Source organism: Pteropus medius, unplaced genomic scaffold (genome assembly GCF_902729225.1).
Source record: "Pteropus medius unplaced genomic scaffold, Ma_sr-lr_union100, whole genome shotgun sequence".
NCBI lineage: Eukaryota > Metazoa > Chordata > Mammalia > Chiroptera > Pteropodidae > Pteropus > Pteropus medius.
In genome coordinates, this window is record NW_024345479.1 from 2992920 (window position 1) to 3008129 (window position 15210).

General features: G+C 54.0%; 2 protein-coding genes across 9 annotated transcripts; one reads left to right on the top strand and one right to left on the bottom strand.

Annotated features, from left to right (window-relative positions):
* Nucleotides 1-57: 57 nt before the first annotated feature.
* PCGF2 (polycomb group ring finger 2) lies at nt 58-11420 on the top strand. Of its 8 annotated transcripts, XM_039873664.1 has the most exons (12): nt 388-417; nt 638-729; nt 1043-1139; nt 6185-6335; nt 6930-7026; nt 7312-7367; nt 7451-7501; nt 7707-7815; nt 7965-8019; nt 8108-8206; nt 9187-9267; nt 9828-11420. In XM_039873664.1, the coding sequence occupies exons 4-12, from the start codon at nt 6224-6226 to the stop codon at nt 10203-10205; spliced, it is 1038 nt and encodes a 345-aa protein (XP_039729598.1). In that variant the 5' UTR covers nt 388-417; nt 638-729; nt 1043-1139; nt 6185-6223; the 3' UTR covers nt 10206-11420. The 8 variants fall into 8 exon arrangements, with proteins under 8 accessions (XP_039729602.1, XP_039729601.1, XP_039729598.1 ...); XM_039873666.1 differs by lacking the exon at nt 1043-1139 and having other exon boundaries at nt 389-417; XM_039873663.1 differs by lacking the exon at nt 388-417 and having other exon boundaries at nt 547-729.
* Nucleotides 11421-11644: 224 nt separating this feature from the next.
* On the bottom strand, nt 11645-14632 carry CISD3 (CDGSH iron sulfur domain 3). Its single transcript, XM_039873671.1, has 4 exons — nt 14489-14632; nt 14123-14158; nt 13550-13669; nt 11645-12064 (listed from the first exon to the last, which is right to left on the bottom strand). Exons 1-4 carry the CDS (start codon nt 14525-14527, stop codon nt 11885-11887), a joined length of 375 nt encoding a protein of 124 aa, XP_039729605.1. The 5' UTR covers nt 14528-14632; the 3' UTR covers nt 11645-11884.
* Between the last annotated feature and the right edge of the window lie 578 nt (nt 14633-15210).

The window sequence follows — 15210 nt, forward strand, 5'->3', positions numbered from 1 at the left end:
CGGTCTTGAGGGTGGGGATTTGTGAGTTATGAAGAATAACAGGGTATTTATCCTCCAGGGTCAGGGATGTTTGAGAAAGGAGGTCATGGCCTGCTTGGGGCTGTCTGTGGGGCATCGCTCTTTAGCTCTCCTCCTTCTCGGCCCCTCTGCAAACACCTCTAAAGGAATGAGGTCACGCAGGAGCAGTGGGCGGACCTACCTTTGTCTGGAAGGAAAAAGCTTCATTTTGTCCCCCCAAGCCCAACCCTCCTCCCCCATCCGTCCCTCCTCCCTCCCTCCTCCCACCCCTGTTGCTTTCACAAACTCCTTCTAGCGGTTTCTCCCCTCCTGCCGCCCAAGTGAGCGAGCCACGTTGCGGCCCCTCCCTCCCTTCCCTTCCTCCCATCCTCCCCGAGATCCATCGGACCCTGAACCCAGGTAAGCGGACGCAGATCGCCCCTTCTTCTCTTCCTGTTCAAAACCATCTGGGGAATTGAATGGGGCGGTGCATCCCTCTTACACACACCTGTGGGAGGGGAGGCTCGGAGCCCGGCCTGCTGCTCGCCCCTCGCGCCCCACCCCCGCCGGCCCCTATCTAGCTCGCCCCGTCTGCCTTTCTCCTTTTTTCTCCCCCCTTTTCTCTTTTTTCCCTTCCAAGATGGCCGAAGTGGATTCCCCCTTTTAACGATTGGCGTCTCTCTCGACCACCACCTCTTTGTGCCGCAGCCCCCTCCTAGACCTGCTCCCGAGGTAGAGAGGGGGAGGGTCCGAGGCAGCCACAAGGCCTTTGGGGCTACGTGCTGGGGTGGATCTCTGTCCCCCTACCCCTCCCCAGGAGCCAGAGCAGCCCTGGCTTCTACCCCACTACCCTCCTTGATCTGGTGAGGGGTCGCTCTCTGCTTCTTCCGCACCCGGGCGTCGGGGACGCGCAAGGACTTGAGGCCCGGAGGAAGGGGACATGCTTTTTTGATTGCTACAGGGCCGGAGGAGGGCGCTCTTCCCTGCCCCAGGCCGGGTACTCTCTGGCACCTCCCCCAGCCGGTCCCTTTCCCCCCCATCCCAGGACTGGGCGCCCCGCCCCCTCCCTAACCACCTCAGCAGAGCCTCCTTCTCCGGAACACCCCTCCTTGGGCCCCGCCGAAAGTTTGGCTCTAGGGAAGGTAGGAACAGCCACCCGGTAACTGGGGTCCCTGATTCTCTGACCCAGGCTTTGGGGCGGGGGCAGCCGGGGCGGGGGTAGAATGGAGATAGGGGGAGATTTATCTCTATATTTCTCACCGCCTTTGGAGGCAGGAGGGGTCTGACCGACTGGCCCCTCTAACATCGGGGAGCCAGGCTGCCCCCTCCCTTCCTAGGCCCTCTTGCTGCTAACTGAGGGGGTGGGACCCCTCGGCAAACAGACACCCCTGCCCCTCCTGTTTCCACGGTGGGCCTAGGCATGCCTCTCCCCATCCCCCATGGCCCCCATCTGCCCAGAATTGCTCCGGATGGCTGGAGGAGGCCTGGGGTGGTGAATCTGCCTGTAAATATTGTGGAAGCGCTATCTCGCGCTTGCCCCTGGTCTTTGTCTCTCAGAGTTACCCCCTGACCCCATGTTGCCTGAGTCTCTCCAGGACTTTCTGTCGCTGGGGGTAGGGGAGCCTCTTGGTTGTCTCATACTCGGTTCTGATGCCTCCTTCTCTGGACCTCTTGCTGTTTGTATCTGTTCCTGAAACTTAATTTCTCTTCTCCTTCCACTCTGTTTCAAGGTGTTAGTACTTGGAAAAGGAGCATAAAGCCAGCTGTGTTGCAGCTTTTTGGTGGGGAAGTTTTCCCAGGGGTTTCCTGGTTTGGAGTTGGGAGTTGTGGGCTTCGAGCTAGCTGTTTTTGGAATGAGGCAGGAAACACCCCAGGTGAGACTTGAGACTCAGGATCCAGACACTGTGAGGCTGAGTGGGGTTCAAGTTGAAGTCTTAGGGGGTGGGCAGGAAGGGGGGCTCTCTGCTGCCCCTGGCCGTGCCTGAGAGATCTTGGTGGATGGAGCTGTTGCCATGGGAATGGAGAGCCTGAACAGGAAGAGGTTACATCTTTGTGCAGGTCAGATGCCCACCCTATGCCTACAGCCTCTGGCCCCCAGAGTGGAGATTGGTAGCCACACTGCCTTTGTTGCCAGAAAACTCATATAATAATAATTTACAGTAGGTGGACCAGGGATGCACAAAAGGTTAGTGTGTGTTTGCAGCTCTGATTTCAGATGGGAATGTCAGACTGTGTACTTATAGATGAGGTTGCTATGCATCTGGCAAATGTGGTCTTGGCTCTAATCTGGTTGTATGTGTGTTGGGGTATGTCTGGCCTGGTGTATCTGTGTGTATGTCTGTCCAACTATCTGGCGTGTGCTTGCATGTGTATCTTGTGTCTGTCTGGTCTGTGTTGTGAGTTAGAGAGATGGAGGGGGTGTGTCTCTCTGCGTGTGTATCTGGCAATTGTAGCTGTGCGTATATTTTGGGTTTTTGTCTTTGATCTTAGGAAGCTGAGAGGTGGGAAAGGGAGGGAGGGTAGAGTGAGCCCAGCTTCAGGAGGCTAGAATCTGGTGGGGGAGCAGATCCTTGTCCCAGGGTCAAAGATCAGAAAAGATTGAGAGGTTGACAGTGCCCCCAGGTGGACCCCCCATGAATACACAGGGCTTGCATAGTTGCACCCACACAGTTGGGAGAGGGATGGACTCTTGTGACCCAGGGTATGCCTCTTGATGGTACACTCTGGCTCACTGTGTTTCCATGCAGCCTCGGTTTCCCTCTCTGTACCATGGAAGTGAGGTGAGGTGATTAGCCTCTGCTCCCTCTTCCTACTGCATGTGAGAAAGTGCTGCTGGTCATGTTTTGGCTGGACTTGGACTCCCCGCTTCCAGAAAGCTCACTGAGCGGTCTTTCTAGGGAACCTGGAATCTCCTATCTTCCACCTGCTTGGATGGAATCAGGCCAGGCTTATTGGTTCTTTAGATGAGTGGGGAGCCTGGCCTCAGTGCCAGTGTGTAAAGAGCATTGGACTGGGAGTCAGTCAGTTTTTAGTCCTAGGACTGCTGCTCTGTTGCTGTATGACCTTAGACAAGTCACTTCTTTGTGAGTTTCTTCATCTATAAAATGAAAGGATTGGGCAAGATGCTTTCTAAGATCCCTTCTACTTCTGCAGTTCTAGATGTCTGGATGTGACCTTGAGTGACTTTTCCTAAGACCTGGAGATTTTCTAGTGAGGGAGTTGGGCTAATTTCATTTGGAGGTAAGGAAGAGCAAAGAAAGCTATAGCCGGGCATCCAAAGGAGCAAAGGGACTTCTGGGTTATCAGAGACTATTTTTGCAGGGGAAAATGAAAAAAACTGACAGAGAGAGCGAGGCCTCAGTCTTAGGGAAGCTTCCAGAAAGTGCTTGGTTATAACAGATAGCAGGGTGGTCTCTGTTAGTAGGGGACTTTGAAGATGGGGAAAGACAAATGCCAGGACTGGCAAGATGGAGTTGGAATGGGGTGCTGATCAAGCTCCTTTCCTATCACTATAGCTGAGACTGGGGCCCCAGGAGCCAGGAACATGGGCTGCCCAACTATTGTGCCCTTGAAAAGCTGTGGTTTGGGGATAGAATATACTGAAGGGCTTGGCCCCTGGATGGGAGAAGGCATTGGGGATGGAAGATAGTACTCAGGTCCACTGTGGGGACTGGTTAGAGCCCTCAGAGCTCCACAGAGGCCACTTCCAAATGGCTCTTGGTTTCCCTTTATTGAATACTTCTTGGATTTGTCTCTCCCTCTCTGTCTCCCTCAGGCTGTTGCCATCCCCCAGCCGCTTCCCTAAAGTGATGATGCTGGCAGTCCAGCCACCCATCACCCCTCTTCCCTCTCCTTCCTACAACACACCAGCCAATTTCAGCTGGGGAGGAATTGGGTGTCAGGTGTAGGGCCCTGAGGCTTCCTGTTTCAGGAAGATGGGGAGGGGGTGCATGAGGGAATAGAACTTCTGTTTACAGTTCTTGGCACCTGCTGGCAAGTAACCATGGCAATCAGGTGAGGAACCAATCAGGGCTTCTCCCCACCCCCAGCCTCAGAGGTAATAGTCTGAGGCCCTGAGGATGGGGTGGGTGGGGGGAGCAGGGAGTGTCATAGGGGGCTCTTTTCTTAAAGGGGAGAAAGAGAAATATTTCATTCCTTCGATAAGCACCACGGCTCTTTCCTTCACCTGTACATTTAGAAAGGAGCTTGAGGGATAGTCTGGGCCTGAATCCATAGAAATGCTTGAGGAGGTGGGTCATGGCCATGTGCCTCGGAGCTCCTGTGTGTTGAAGCTATAGTCTGCCTGGCAGGTACTATATGGGAGTTTTTAAGAGCAAGTGTCTGTTTGAAAACATAGCAAGTGTGTGAATGAGGTGGCTAAAACAGTATGAAGCACTATGTGTTTGCATATATGTACATATGTGAGAGGGTGACAGAAAGAGAAGCGGGTATGAGATTCACCAATAGCATCCTGGACCCCCAGCATTATCAGACCCCAAAATGTTTTGTTTCTGGCTGCACACACACACACACACACACACACACGCACACATGCAACAAGCAGTCACACAAAATACCTTTGGAAGCCCAGACGGCACGTACACATCCGATGGATATTACGCACTCAGTGAAACGGCCACTTAGAGTTTGTTCTCTCCTCTGAATGGTTGTAATAATATTTGGGCATCTTGCCAGGGACAGGGTTACTATGGAAACTACCAAACAGTAGAGTTGCCAGCAAGCCTGCTACATAATTGTGAAGGGGGAACCCCTCCAGGGAACGCAGGACGGGGCCACCCTATGTGAGGTGGGAACTCCTTTCCTCTGGCTGGGTCTGCAGGTCTTGGCCACTGTGTCTCCTCTGGCTCTCCGGGCTTGCTTGCTTGTTCCCTTTGTCTGCCCTGCATCTTGGTGTCTTTCCCATATGTGGCCTTTGTGTCTCTCCATCTCTTTCGGTCTCTGGCCAGCCTCTGTTGGCTGTTTGGGTCCTGGCCAGACTCATCCTGGGGTCTCTATAGAAACTGCTGATCCTGGCTGTGAATTTCTGGTCCTAGAAAACCCAATGTGGTGGCTTTAGAAATGTTTCAGAGAAGTGAAGGGTGTATGTTGTAAAGGAGCCGTTGGGGCTTGGCCACTCTCCCAAGCCCCACCCCTTGAGCTTTTAATCTAGGAAAGAGGAAGAAGGGAGGGGCTGTCCCTTCTAGGTGCAGCTTTGATTTTCATATGGAGAAGCAAGCACACCAGCCAATCCAGAGGTGGGCTTTGCCTGACCTCCCTGGCAAAGGGCCTGGGCCTGGCTGGATGCTCAGGTGGGCTGGGGACAGGGAACTTATTGCCTAGCTTTGGCAGGCGTCTCTGAGAGCCTGTGGTCTAACTGGATGGCCTGGACGGGTTGCAGAGATGGCACCAGGTGGGAGATGGTGGGCAGTGCCCACATGAGGAAATTCCCACGTGTGCATGGGAGGGTGGGTTCCTGGGCCTGTGTGCTCATGGGCACAGGTGGAGCTGCATGGTCTCCACTTTGGGCATGTAAGGACTGTCCTTAGTATTTTCTGCCTGAGTACCAGGACTGGAACCCACATGGTCCACCTGTTATGGATGTTCAGATTGTTGCTCTGGAGTCGGGGCTGGATGCAGAGTAGAGGACAAATGATGGGGTGTCCCTTCAAATTTAGGGTAGCCCATGCCCATAGTGTTTTTGGGAAAGGCTTCCTGGAGGAGTGGATGGGATGGTAGGATAGGATGGAATAGAAAAACTAAGTTAGGGGTCTCGCACTTATACAGAGGGAGTGAGGAGGCAGGGACACTATTATTTTCCTTTTATTTTCTTGAAGTTCAGGGCACTAGCTTATTTATCTGAATTTCTTCATATCTCTTAGCACTAACTTGAATGAATGAGTTGGGATTAGGGAGATTTTTAAAAAGTCTGTTCTTTTCCATTTTCCTGCCTCCCCACATCCTCTGGAGAGTTGCGTATTACTTCCTATGGTCTGAGGTGGAGCCTGACCTTATTGCTCAAGGTTGGGTGAATCTCCAGAGCCCTGGGCACCCTGTGAACACCCACAGGGATACAGAAGGTACCAGCCCATGCATCCACCCAATCGGCCTTGAAGGCAGAGAGAAGAGGCTTTGGGCTCAGGGAGAGACGTTGGATCTCTGGGTTTCTGATGCCACATTTACTTCCCAGGGTGACGCTCCTTAGCCCCTCACCCTACTTCCTGACATCATGCATCGGACCACACGGATCAAAATCACAGAGCTGAACCCTCACCTCATGTGTGCCCTATGTGGGGGATACTTCATCGACGCCACGACCATCGTGGAGTGTTTGCATTCCTGTGAGTTGGGTGGAGGGGCTATTTCTCAGGGTGGGTCGCCTCTTCCCAGGTAGGGAGGGCACTGCCCAGGGAAGGCACACACAGGCTTCACCCTGAAGAGTGAACATGTCCATGTGTCTGGTGGGGGTCCCGAGGTCACAGAGAGGTTGTTGGGGAGGGGAGGCTGGTGGTTTCAGCCCAGAAATTCATTTCAGGAACTTTCATCTAAAATCTTTGTGGCTGAAATTTCACCCCCTGAAGATGCAGGTACCCCTGCTGTGCACTCTGGGCTTGGTGGCAAGAGGTCAAGGACCCTGGGAGATGTCTAACAGGCTGGCTCTTGTTTTGTACTCCACAAGGGGAGCTTGGCACTTGGGGCTCACCTTACACATGACACATGATATTGGCCACACACACACACACACACACACCTGCCCCCTCCAAGGATGGATATGGGGCAGTTGCCATCTGTGCAAAACAGGACTATGTTGGGCCTCTGAACTGTGGGGACAAGGTGGAGAAGAAGGGATACCCGAACCTGAGCAGAGGGTGTGGGGGCTGGGCCTGGTTATGAAGGGGGATCTGACTCTCCTCCCTCTCTCCATCTCCCTTAAGTCTGCAAAACCTGCATCGTGCGCTACCTGGAGACCAACAAGTACTGCCCCATGTGTGATGTGCAAGTCCATAAGACCCGGCCATTGCTGAGCATCAGGTGGGCCTGGCACTGCCCCTCCTGCCTGTGATCCTCTGGGTCAGCTCTCTGTCCCTCAGCCCTCCTTGTTCCTGTAGCCAAGGTGGCAGGTGGGGAAGTGTTAGGCCCCTTCCCTTCCTCTGGGTTGTATCCAGATGAGAAATACTAGAGGGGTAAAGACCAGGTCTTCAGGGACCTGAAGGCTGGGCTCTGAATCTAAGGAGAGGAGGTGAGGGGTGGGGTCCCTGGCTGGGGCGATCAGGGTATGGTGGTTGCTGACAGGCCCCTGTATATTTTTTTTCCCAGATCTGACAAAACTCTCCAAGACATCGTCTACAAATTGGTCCCTGGGCTTTTTAAAGGTATCCACACACCCTTCCTCCTGCCCACCGCCCTCCTCTTCCCAGCCTGTTGCTCCTTCACCCTGCTTCCTTCTTTCTTTCAGATGAGATGAAACGGCGGCGGGATTTTTATGCAGCGTACCCTCTGACAGAAGGTGAGTTCGTGCGTGTGTGCTTCCAGGTCTGGGACAATATGAGTGTGTGGCGCTGCCCCAGGCATTAGGGCTGGATGCACAGGGCTGTCGTCCACCACTGCGCTGCCTCCCCAGCCTCGCCCTGCTGAGCTTCGAGATCCAGGGTCCTTGGTGGGGTTCCTTTCCCCTATCCTAGGCCAACTTCTCAGAGTTCTCTCCTTTGCAGTCCCCAACGGCTCCAATGAGGACCGTGGCGAGGTCCTGGAGCAGGAGAAGGGGGCTCTGAGTGACGACGAGATTGTCAGCCTCTCCATCGAGTTCTATGAAGCTGTCAGGCAAGTCTGACCCATGCCTGGTCCTTTAGGGGTCCTAGGCTATGTTGCCCGCTTCTCCTGTCCTCCCCCATTCCCCTGGGAGGGAGGGCCTTCTAGAGAAGCCTTCTTGAACCAGGGTCTCTGTAGCTTCATTCTTTCTATTTCTCTAGGGACCGGGAAGAGAAGAAGGGCCCCCTGGAGAATGGGGATGGCGATAAGGAGAAGGTGAGTGCTGGGGCCTGCCCAGGAGTGGGATGTCGGCTGGGAGAGAGTGCGTGGGGTGGACCGCAGCCCTGGGGTGCCTCTCCCCCAGCAGACAGGGGTGCGCTTCCTGCGATGTCCTGCAGCCATGACCGTCATGCATCTTGCCAAATTTCTCCGAAACAAGATGGATGTGCCCAGCAAGTACAAGGTGAGTCCCTGGGCTCTTTTGAAAAGTGAATGTCGGTGGGTGGGTGTGTCTGACAATCTTTGCATCCCATTGTTCAGGGTCGGCTAGGTGTCACCAAGAGCTTACCTGGTTGTGTAATTGAGCTCAAGTAGAAGGGTAATTGAAACCAAGATTAGCATGGGGCAGTCTGCATCTCCTGAAACCAGTGTGTAGAGGTACATGGAAACAAGGTGGTATGTGTGTGTGTGCATCCACATGCATGCAGAAGTATATGTGCAAAAATCTGGGGCCAGTTGGCCAAAAGAAAGGCCAGTCTGAAATTCCAACAGAACTCTAGGACATTGCTTCTTAAACTTGAATGTGTCTGTGATCTCCTAGAGAACTTGTTAAAATGCAGATTATGATTCAGTAGATTCTGCATTTCCAGCAAGCTCTCAGATGCTGCCAATGCTACTGATCCACAGAGCACACCTTGAGTGTCAAGGGTCTAGGACAGTGGACCCCAAACTTTGCTGCACGTTGGAATCAAGTGGGGAGGTTCAAAACCCCACTCATGTCATACCAGTTAAATCATTCTCTAGGGTAAGATCCAAGCATTGGTATTTTTAAAGCTCCCTGAGTGATTCTACTGTGCAGCCTGGGTGAGAGCCAGTGTTCTATGACATCCTTCTCACCTGGGTCTTTTCTTTGTCCAGTAGCTTCTCTGGGTGACCTACCAGGTACATTAAGGGATCCAGATGGCTGTGCGGATGACTGGGGGCAGGGAGTTGTTAATGATGTGGGTGTCTTCTCTGGATCCCTTCTCACCTGGTGGTCAGGAGTTATGTTGGGACAACTCTGATGAGGAAGTCAAATCTACCATGAAACCCCAGAGTAATGAGGGACCACCTACAAGTCCACTTGACCCCCACCCTCAAGACTCCTAGCTTGGAGCTTCTTTGCCGGATGGCCCGAACCTTAATCCTGGCCAGGGTCATAATGTTCTCCCTCTCCCCCTCCAGGTGGAGGTTCTATACGAGGACGAGCCACTGAAGGAATACTACACCCTCATGGATATTGCCTACATCTACCCCTGGCGGCGGGTGAGCAGGGTGGAGCAGTGCGGAGTGGATGGGGGCAGGTCTGGGAGGGGACCCCTGCAGGTCCGGCATTGGTCTGTGGCCACAGTGACCACATGGGCCACCCTGCTCTAATCACAGACAGTTCATCTTTCGTCCCATGAGCTAGCCATGTTCAGGTGGCCCACCATACCGGGCCATCTCTGATGACCTCCCACAATCGGAAGGAGAAAAGGATCCTTGGGGCAGATTATGTGCCCCCTTTTGGGGTCAGAAAAGAGGGTCTGATGGCTATGGAGTAAATGTTGCTTTCTGTTCTTTGGCTTCCCTCTCATTTTCTCTCCAGTCTCTGGTCTTACACTTTCTGTTTCTCTCTGGGTCTTGTGTGACCCTGTCGCTCTGGCCTTCCTCGCTCAGTCTCACTTTTCCTAGGTCCTCCTATTCTGTGTGATCTCTCTCTCCAAGGCCCGGACCTTTATTTTCTTCCTGTTTGGGCACTGCTGGGTGAAGGTGGGCGGCAGTCGGGTTGGCCTTTGTCTTGACCCCTCCCCTTCCCTGTCTCTCTCCCCCCACTCTCCCTGCAGAATGGCCCTCTCCCCCTCAAGTATCGGGTCCAGCCAGCCTGCAAGCGGCTCACCTTGCCCACAGCGCCCACCCCATCCGAGGGCACCAATACCAGTGGGGCATCCGAGTGTGAGTCAGTCAGCGACAAGGCTCCCAGCCCTGCCACCTTGCCGGCCACCTCTTCCTCCTTGCCCAGCCCAGCCACCCCCTCCCATGGCTCTCCCAGCTCCCATGGGCCCCCAGCCACCCACCCTACCTCCCCAACTCCCGCTTCAGCAGCCAGTGGGGTCACCACAGCTACCAACGGGGGCACCTCGAACTGCCTGCAGACACCATCCTCCACCAGCAGGGGGCGCAAGATGACTGTCAATGGAGCTCCTGTGCCCCCCTTAACTTGAGGAAAGGGACCTCCCTCCTTTTCCAGCCATGTGTCTCTACCCCTCCGCTTTTTGGGCCCCTTTTTCCACCTCTTCTACCTTCCCCAGCTCCTTCCACCTTAGAGGTGGGAGGTGGGTTTTATAAATAAATCTATATATATATGTACATAGGAAAAACCAAATATACATACTTATTTTCTATGGACCAACCAGATTAATTTAAATGTGTGTGTATGTGGGAGGGTGGGGTGTTCATTTTTAGGGAGTCTTGTGTAATTTGCTCTACTCTCTTTTTGGGGGTGCCTGGAGATGGACTAGAGAGGCCACTTGAGGCTCAGTAAAGCTCTGCCTCATTCTTCTTCTGTTTCCCAAGGCAGATAGGGCCCACCGGCCCCCAAAGCTTTAGGTACAACTCTAACTGGCTATGTATGGGGTCTACCCTCTTTCTCTCCCCATCTTGGCTGCTGTCCTGTCCCAACCCGACCAGTGCCACCTGCCCCATTGTTGAATGTCCAGAGAATTGATAAGACAGTGCCTTTTATAAATGCAGTTTATCCCCTGGTGCTGAGGAGTGAGTGGGCAGTGGATATGGCATCTCCCTTACCTCCTCCTCTTGCAGTGGAAACTTTGTGCAAAGAATAGATAGTTCTGCCTTTTTTTTTTCCCCCCGTGTGTGTGGCCTTTGTGTCATTTTTCTTGTGGAAAAGATTAAGGCCATGGGAGGCCTCAGACCTTGAAATTCCACTGTGGCTTTAGCATTGTGAACTGCTTTAACCCCTTGTGCCCCAACCCCCAACCAGGAACCCTGACTAGCAAGGCTGGTGGTAAAGTCTCACTTGGGGGCCTGTAGTGGAGAGTAGAGTAGGGTTAATCTCACACAAGCACAGACCCCAGATTCTGCCAAAGGCAAACAGTTCTCTAGTCCCTTCCCCACCCTGAGCTGAGGCTGAGTCAGGAAAGAGCCACAGGGGCATCTAAAAGCACAAGAAGACAGACACTTGTAAGCTCTGTCCTCGACTCCATCCAGAGAGGTCAGTGGACCACCCCCTGAGGAGCAGACCCCAGCAGATTCCTGCCCACCTGTTTTCTTCCAGTGCACATAGATCAGGGAGGTGAGGAGGCAAGACTCTCACAGTCTAGGTGGTTGGGGTTGTGTGAGGTGCTATGACTGTACTCTCCTCCTGCCCTGGGACATTTGTATCTCCTGGCTTTGTAATAAATGCTGCATACTCTCCAGAGCCTCCAGTTCTTTGGGGTTGAGGGGCCCTGGAAAGGATGGATGGGTCCCCTGGCCTCCTCCTCATGCTTCTTCTGGGCTCAGCCTGCCTTGGGGACACCATATGGAATGAACCTAAACTGCCTCCACCCTGTGGCTGGTCAAGTGCTCCCAACCAAAGTTAGGATCGGGATGGCGGGGAGAGGGTAGGCCCTGTGTCTCACACCAGTGACCATAAGAATACTGCTCTAGATGGGCATGCTTATTTAATGCCATCTTTTCCACCAGAAAGTATTGAACCAGGGTACTGTTCCTGGCTGCCCCAGATTGGAGACCTCAGGTTATGAAGAGCAAGTCCTTTAAGAGCCAGCTGTGGGTACTGGGGTCCCTGGATGATCCCTTCTTTGGCTTGGTACTCACTTTTCTTCCCCACAAAGGGGGTGCCTGTCAGAGAAGCCTGGAGCTAGGTAGCAGCCACCCACTCTCAGAGTGGGGAGCCCACTTCTGCCTTCTGTACTCGCTCACTCCTGTGGGTGCCATCGCAGTACGGGGGCTTCTTAGTGGCCTTGCAGGTACATAGGGCCACTGTGCGGGTCTTCTGAGCCTTGAACTTGAGTGGGGAGAGGCCAGTGCGTTGGAAGAAGTGGGAGCCATCACAGAAGGGCTGGTGAGGGAAAGAGAAGTTAGAGACCCGGTCTGGGAGAAGCAGTGTGCAGTGCTTAGGGCTTAGGCTCCTGTGTGACACTGCCAGGGTTCACTAGTTTGTTTACCTCTTTCATGTGTAATATGAGGGTAATAAGAGTCGAGCTGTCCCAAGGAAATGAATAATGGTTATTATGCACTTTGCATGTAGTATGACTAAGTGCTCAGTAAGTTTGAGTCATTACAGCATTAGTCTCCAGGACACAAGGACAGAAATTTCAAGGTGAAGTGGGACCTTAGATATCAGCGATGTTTACACCGATAGGTTGTTCCTCCACCCCCACACCCTCGCAATGGCTCTGAGTCTCCATTGGTTCATGAAATTTATTTCCTTCCCCATATATATTCTCCAGTAAAAACTCTGAGTGGGAGAATGCCTGTGTGCATCACAGGGCTTGAAGATTGGAGTATCAATTTTTTGGTTCCAGGAAACAACAGGGCATATTATAGGGAGTGGATGTTACAGGAAGGACGGCGATGTCCCATAGCAAGTTGGCTGCCTGGTGCCATACACTCCCCCTTCATCCGGGGAGGTGTTCAAGCAGGGACTGGGTAACGAAAACCAAGATCCAAAGAGGTGCTGTGACTTGCTATGAGTGGGCCTCTCAACTTTGAGGTCACGGTGGGGCAGAAGGAGAGATGAGGGAAACATGCAAATAGAAGTCAGCTGCTGTTCCCAGAGGGCATGAGGCAGAAAGGCATGGCCACACTCCCGCTGGCATTCCCTTAGCACTGCTCCACCCTCATGAGGACCTGCTCAAAATCAAGGCAGTGGTAAAGCACGGCTGCTGGTAGCATGCCACACCACTTGGAGAAAAATCGTTCAGAGCTTAGCTCAGGAAGAAAAGAGGCCCTGGAGGCTAAGGATATGGGGCAAGTTCCTGCTGGATGAAAGGCTCCTAAGAGAGAAGGGAGCAGGCAGCCAGGCTGAGAAGACAGCAGGCTGGGGCAGACGACCAGGAAAATCACATAAACTGAAAGGGAAGGGCTTTCAGAAGACACTGGGAAAGAATACTTGCGGGCAGCAGAGCTGGGCAGAGTCTTCCCAGTGTTGGGGTGTTAGGCCTTGGGAACCTTTGGCCCAGATGCTTCCTTAAAGGAGCAAGGAGAGAGGGAGAGACTGGCAAGCCTCTCAGTGCTTAGAGCGGAAGCCTGGAATGTGCCCCTGAGGAGGGAGCACCAGAAGGTAAGTCCAGAATCCTGGGCTCCACTCGTCTGATAGAGTTTCTGTCTCTCTGGCCTCATCTCAGAGGGTGGATGCAGAGAACAGAGTTTAAGGTTGTGTGGGTGGTGCTGACCTGAGAGTATTCTTTCATCCCCAACCTTCCTTGTCTCTCAGGTATGTGGGAAAAAGAGGACCTGTCTTGAGCAGGAGCTCCCAGGAGACTGCCTGCTGTCCCAACTAGGGGTGTCATATGTCAGTGGGAGGTGGGTACGGGTCTTTTACCTGCTTCTTGCTACGGCCACACACACACCACCTGTAGGTTTTCCCCTCCACCAGCTCCACTTTGATGGGCGTTTTTAGGGCCACCACGGACTTGGCTGGGGCTCTGGGGAACCATTTGGCCTGTGGCAGGGAAGATGAGGCCTGGGGTCAGCTTAAGCCTTGAGAGCACTTTCCTGCCTATGGCCTTGTCCAGTTTCCCACTGGTTCTGGCTTGTGGCAGGCTTTCTCTGCAGGAGGCTGATCTGATGCCACCCAGCAAGGATATTTTCCCCAGGACACCATAAGGACCCTGAGCTCTAGATAGGGAAGGGATTTCAAGACCATGCAGGCATTCGGGTTTTGGGCTCCAGCTGCCTTCTCTTCAACTCCTGGCTCTACTTTAGTGCTAGGGAGGGGAGGGCCAAGATCCTGCCAGCGGAAGCAGGCCAACTGCTCCGGGGCTTGGTTTATCATTCACAAGCTGGAGTCCTGGAAGCAAGGCTTACCCTTTCTGGTTACATTCCCTGGTCTCTACCTTTGGGGGTCTCTGGGCCTGGTGAACTTGGTCGGAGAGAAGGGAAACAGGGTACTCACCAGCCAAGAGGAGATGTCTCGCCTCTGGTGTAGCTTCTGCAAGGCACGCATGCAGTCATCACCAGACAGTGGTTGGAAAAAGAGAAAAAGTCAAAGAAAACCGGAGAACTTCCAGAGGGAAGTCATTTGGGAGGGAAGGGACGACGGCTTAGGGGCGTAGGATAAATAAGAGGTTAAGAAAATGGTATCACAGAGAGGAAGGAGAGCCTCTGGGTACGTTCTGACACGGAGGGAGGACTGCCAAGCACAAGGCGACGCGGGGACTTGGAGGGACGCTCGGCGGAGGGGCAGGTGGGGCGGGGCTTGAGAAGGGGCGTTGGGCACCGAGAGGAGGGCCTAGGCCGCGCCCAGGCGGAGGGTGCTCACCCAGGCCACTGGTCGCAGGAGCGCGCCCACGCTGTTCATGCTGGGCCCCGCCGTCACGCCGCGCCGGCTCCGCCCCGCGCCAGGGTCACCTTCCCGCTCCTCCCGCCTCCCAGCCGGCCCAGCCCCGCCTCGGCCCGGAAGACGCCGCTGGGTTCCGCGCGGGTGCGGTCCGGGGACCTGCGCGGTCCAGTCCAGCCCCAGCCTCCGGAAGCCAAGCCGAGTGCCAACCCAGCAGCCTCCTCGGGCCCCTGCGGGGTATGAACGGGGCTCTCCCGGCGCCCCGCTTGGTACCGGCGTGTAGGCGGAATGACCCGCAAGAGCATCACCTCTCGTTTTCTTGCCTGCCCCTCCCAAGCCACGTACACCCTTCCACTCCCTCCAGGGCCGGGACCCTCCTAGGAGAGAGCCTTTTTCTCCCGCAGTCAAAGCCAGTGTTTCTGGAAGTGCAAGGCAGGTACATCTCATAACCTAGGGAGCTTGGTTTTTTTTGTTGTTGTTTTTAACAGATTCCTGCCTGCCTGGGCCTACATATCACATTCTTGTGGGTGGGGCACAGGTATCCAAGTGCTCAATATGCAGCCTGGGTACTTTGGTGACCTATTATTCTGAGTGCTTGAAGATATGTAATAGACTTTACCCCCATTCCCTCCCAACGCTCCCACAGTTGGCACTCCACCTCCCTTTCCCTTCAATAAAGCCAGACAAAGCAGGGTCTCTTTGGA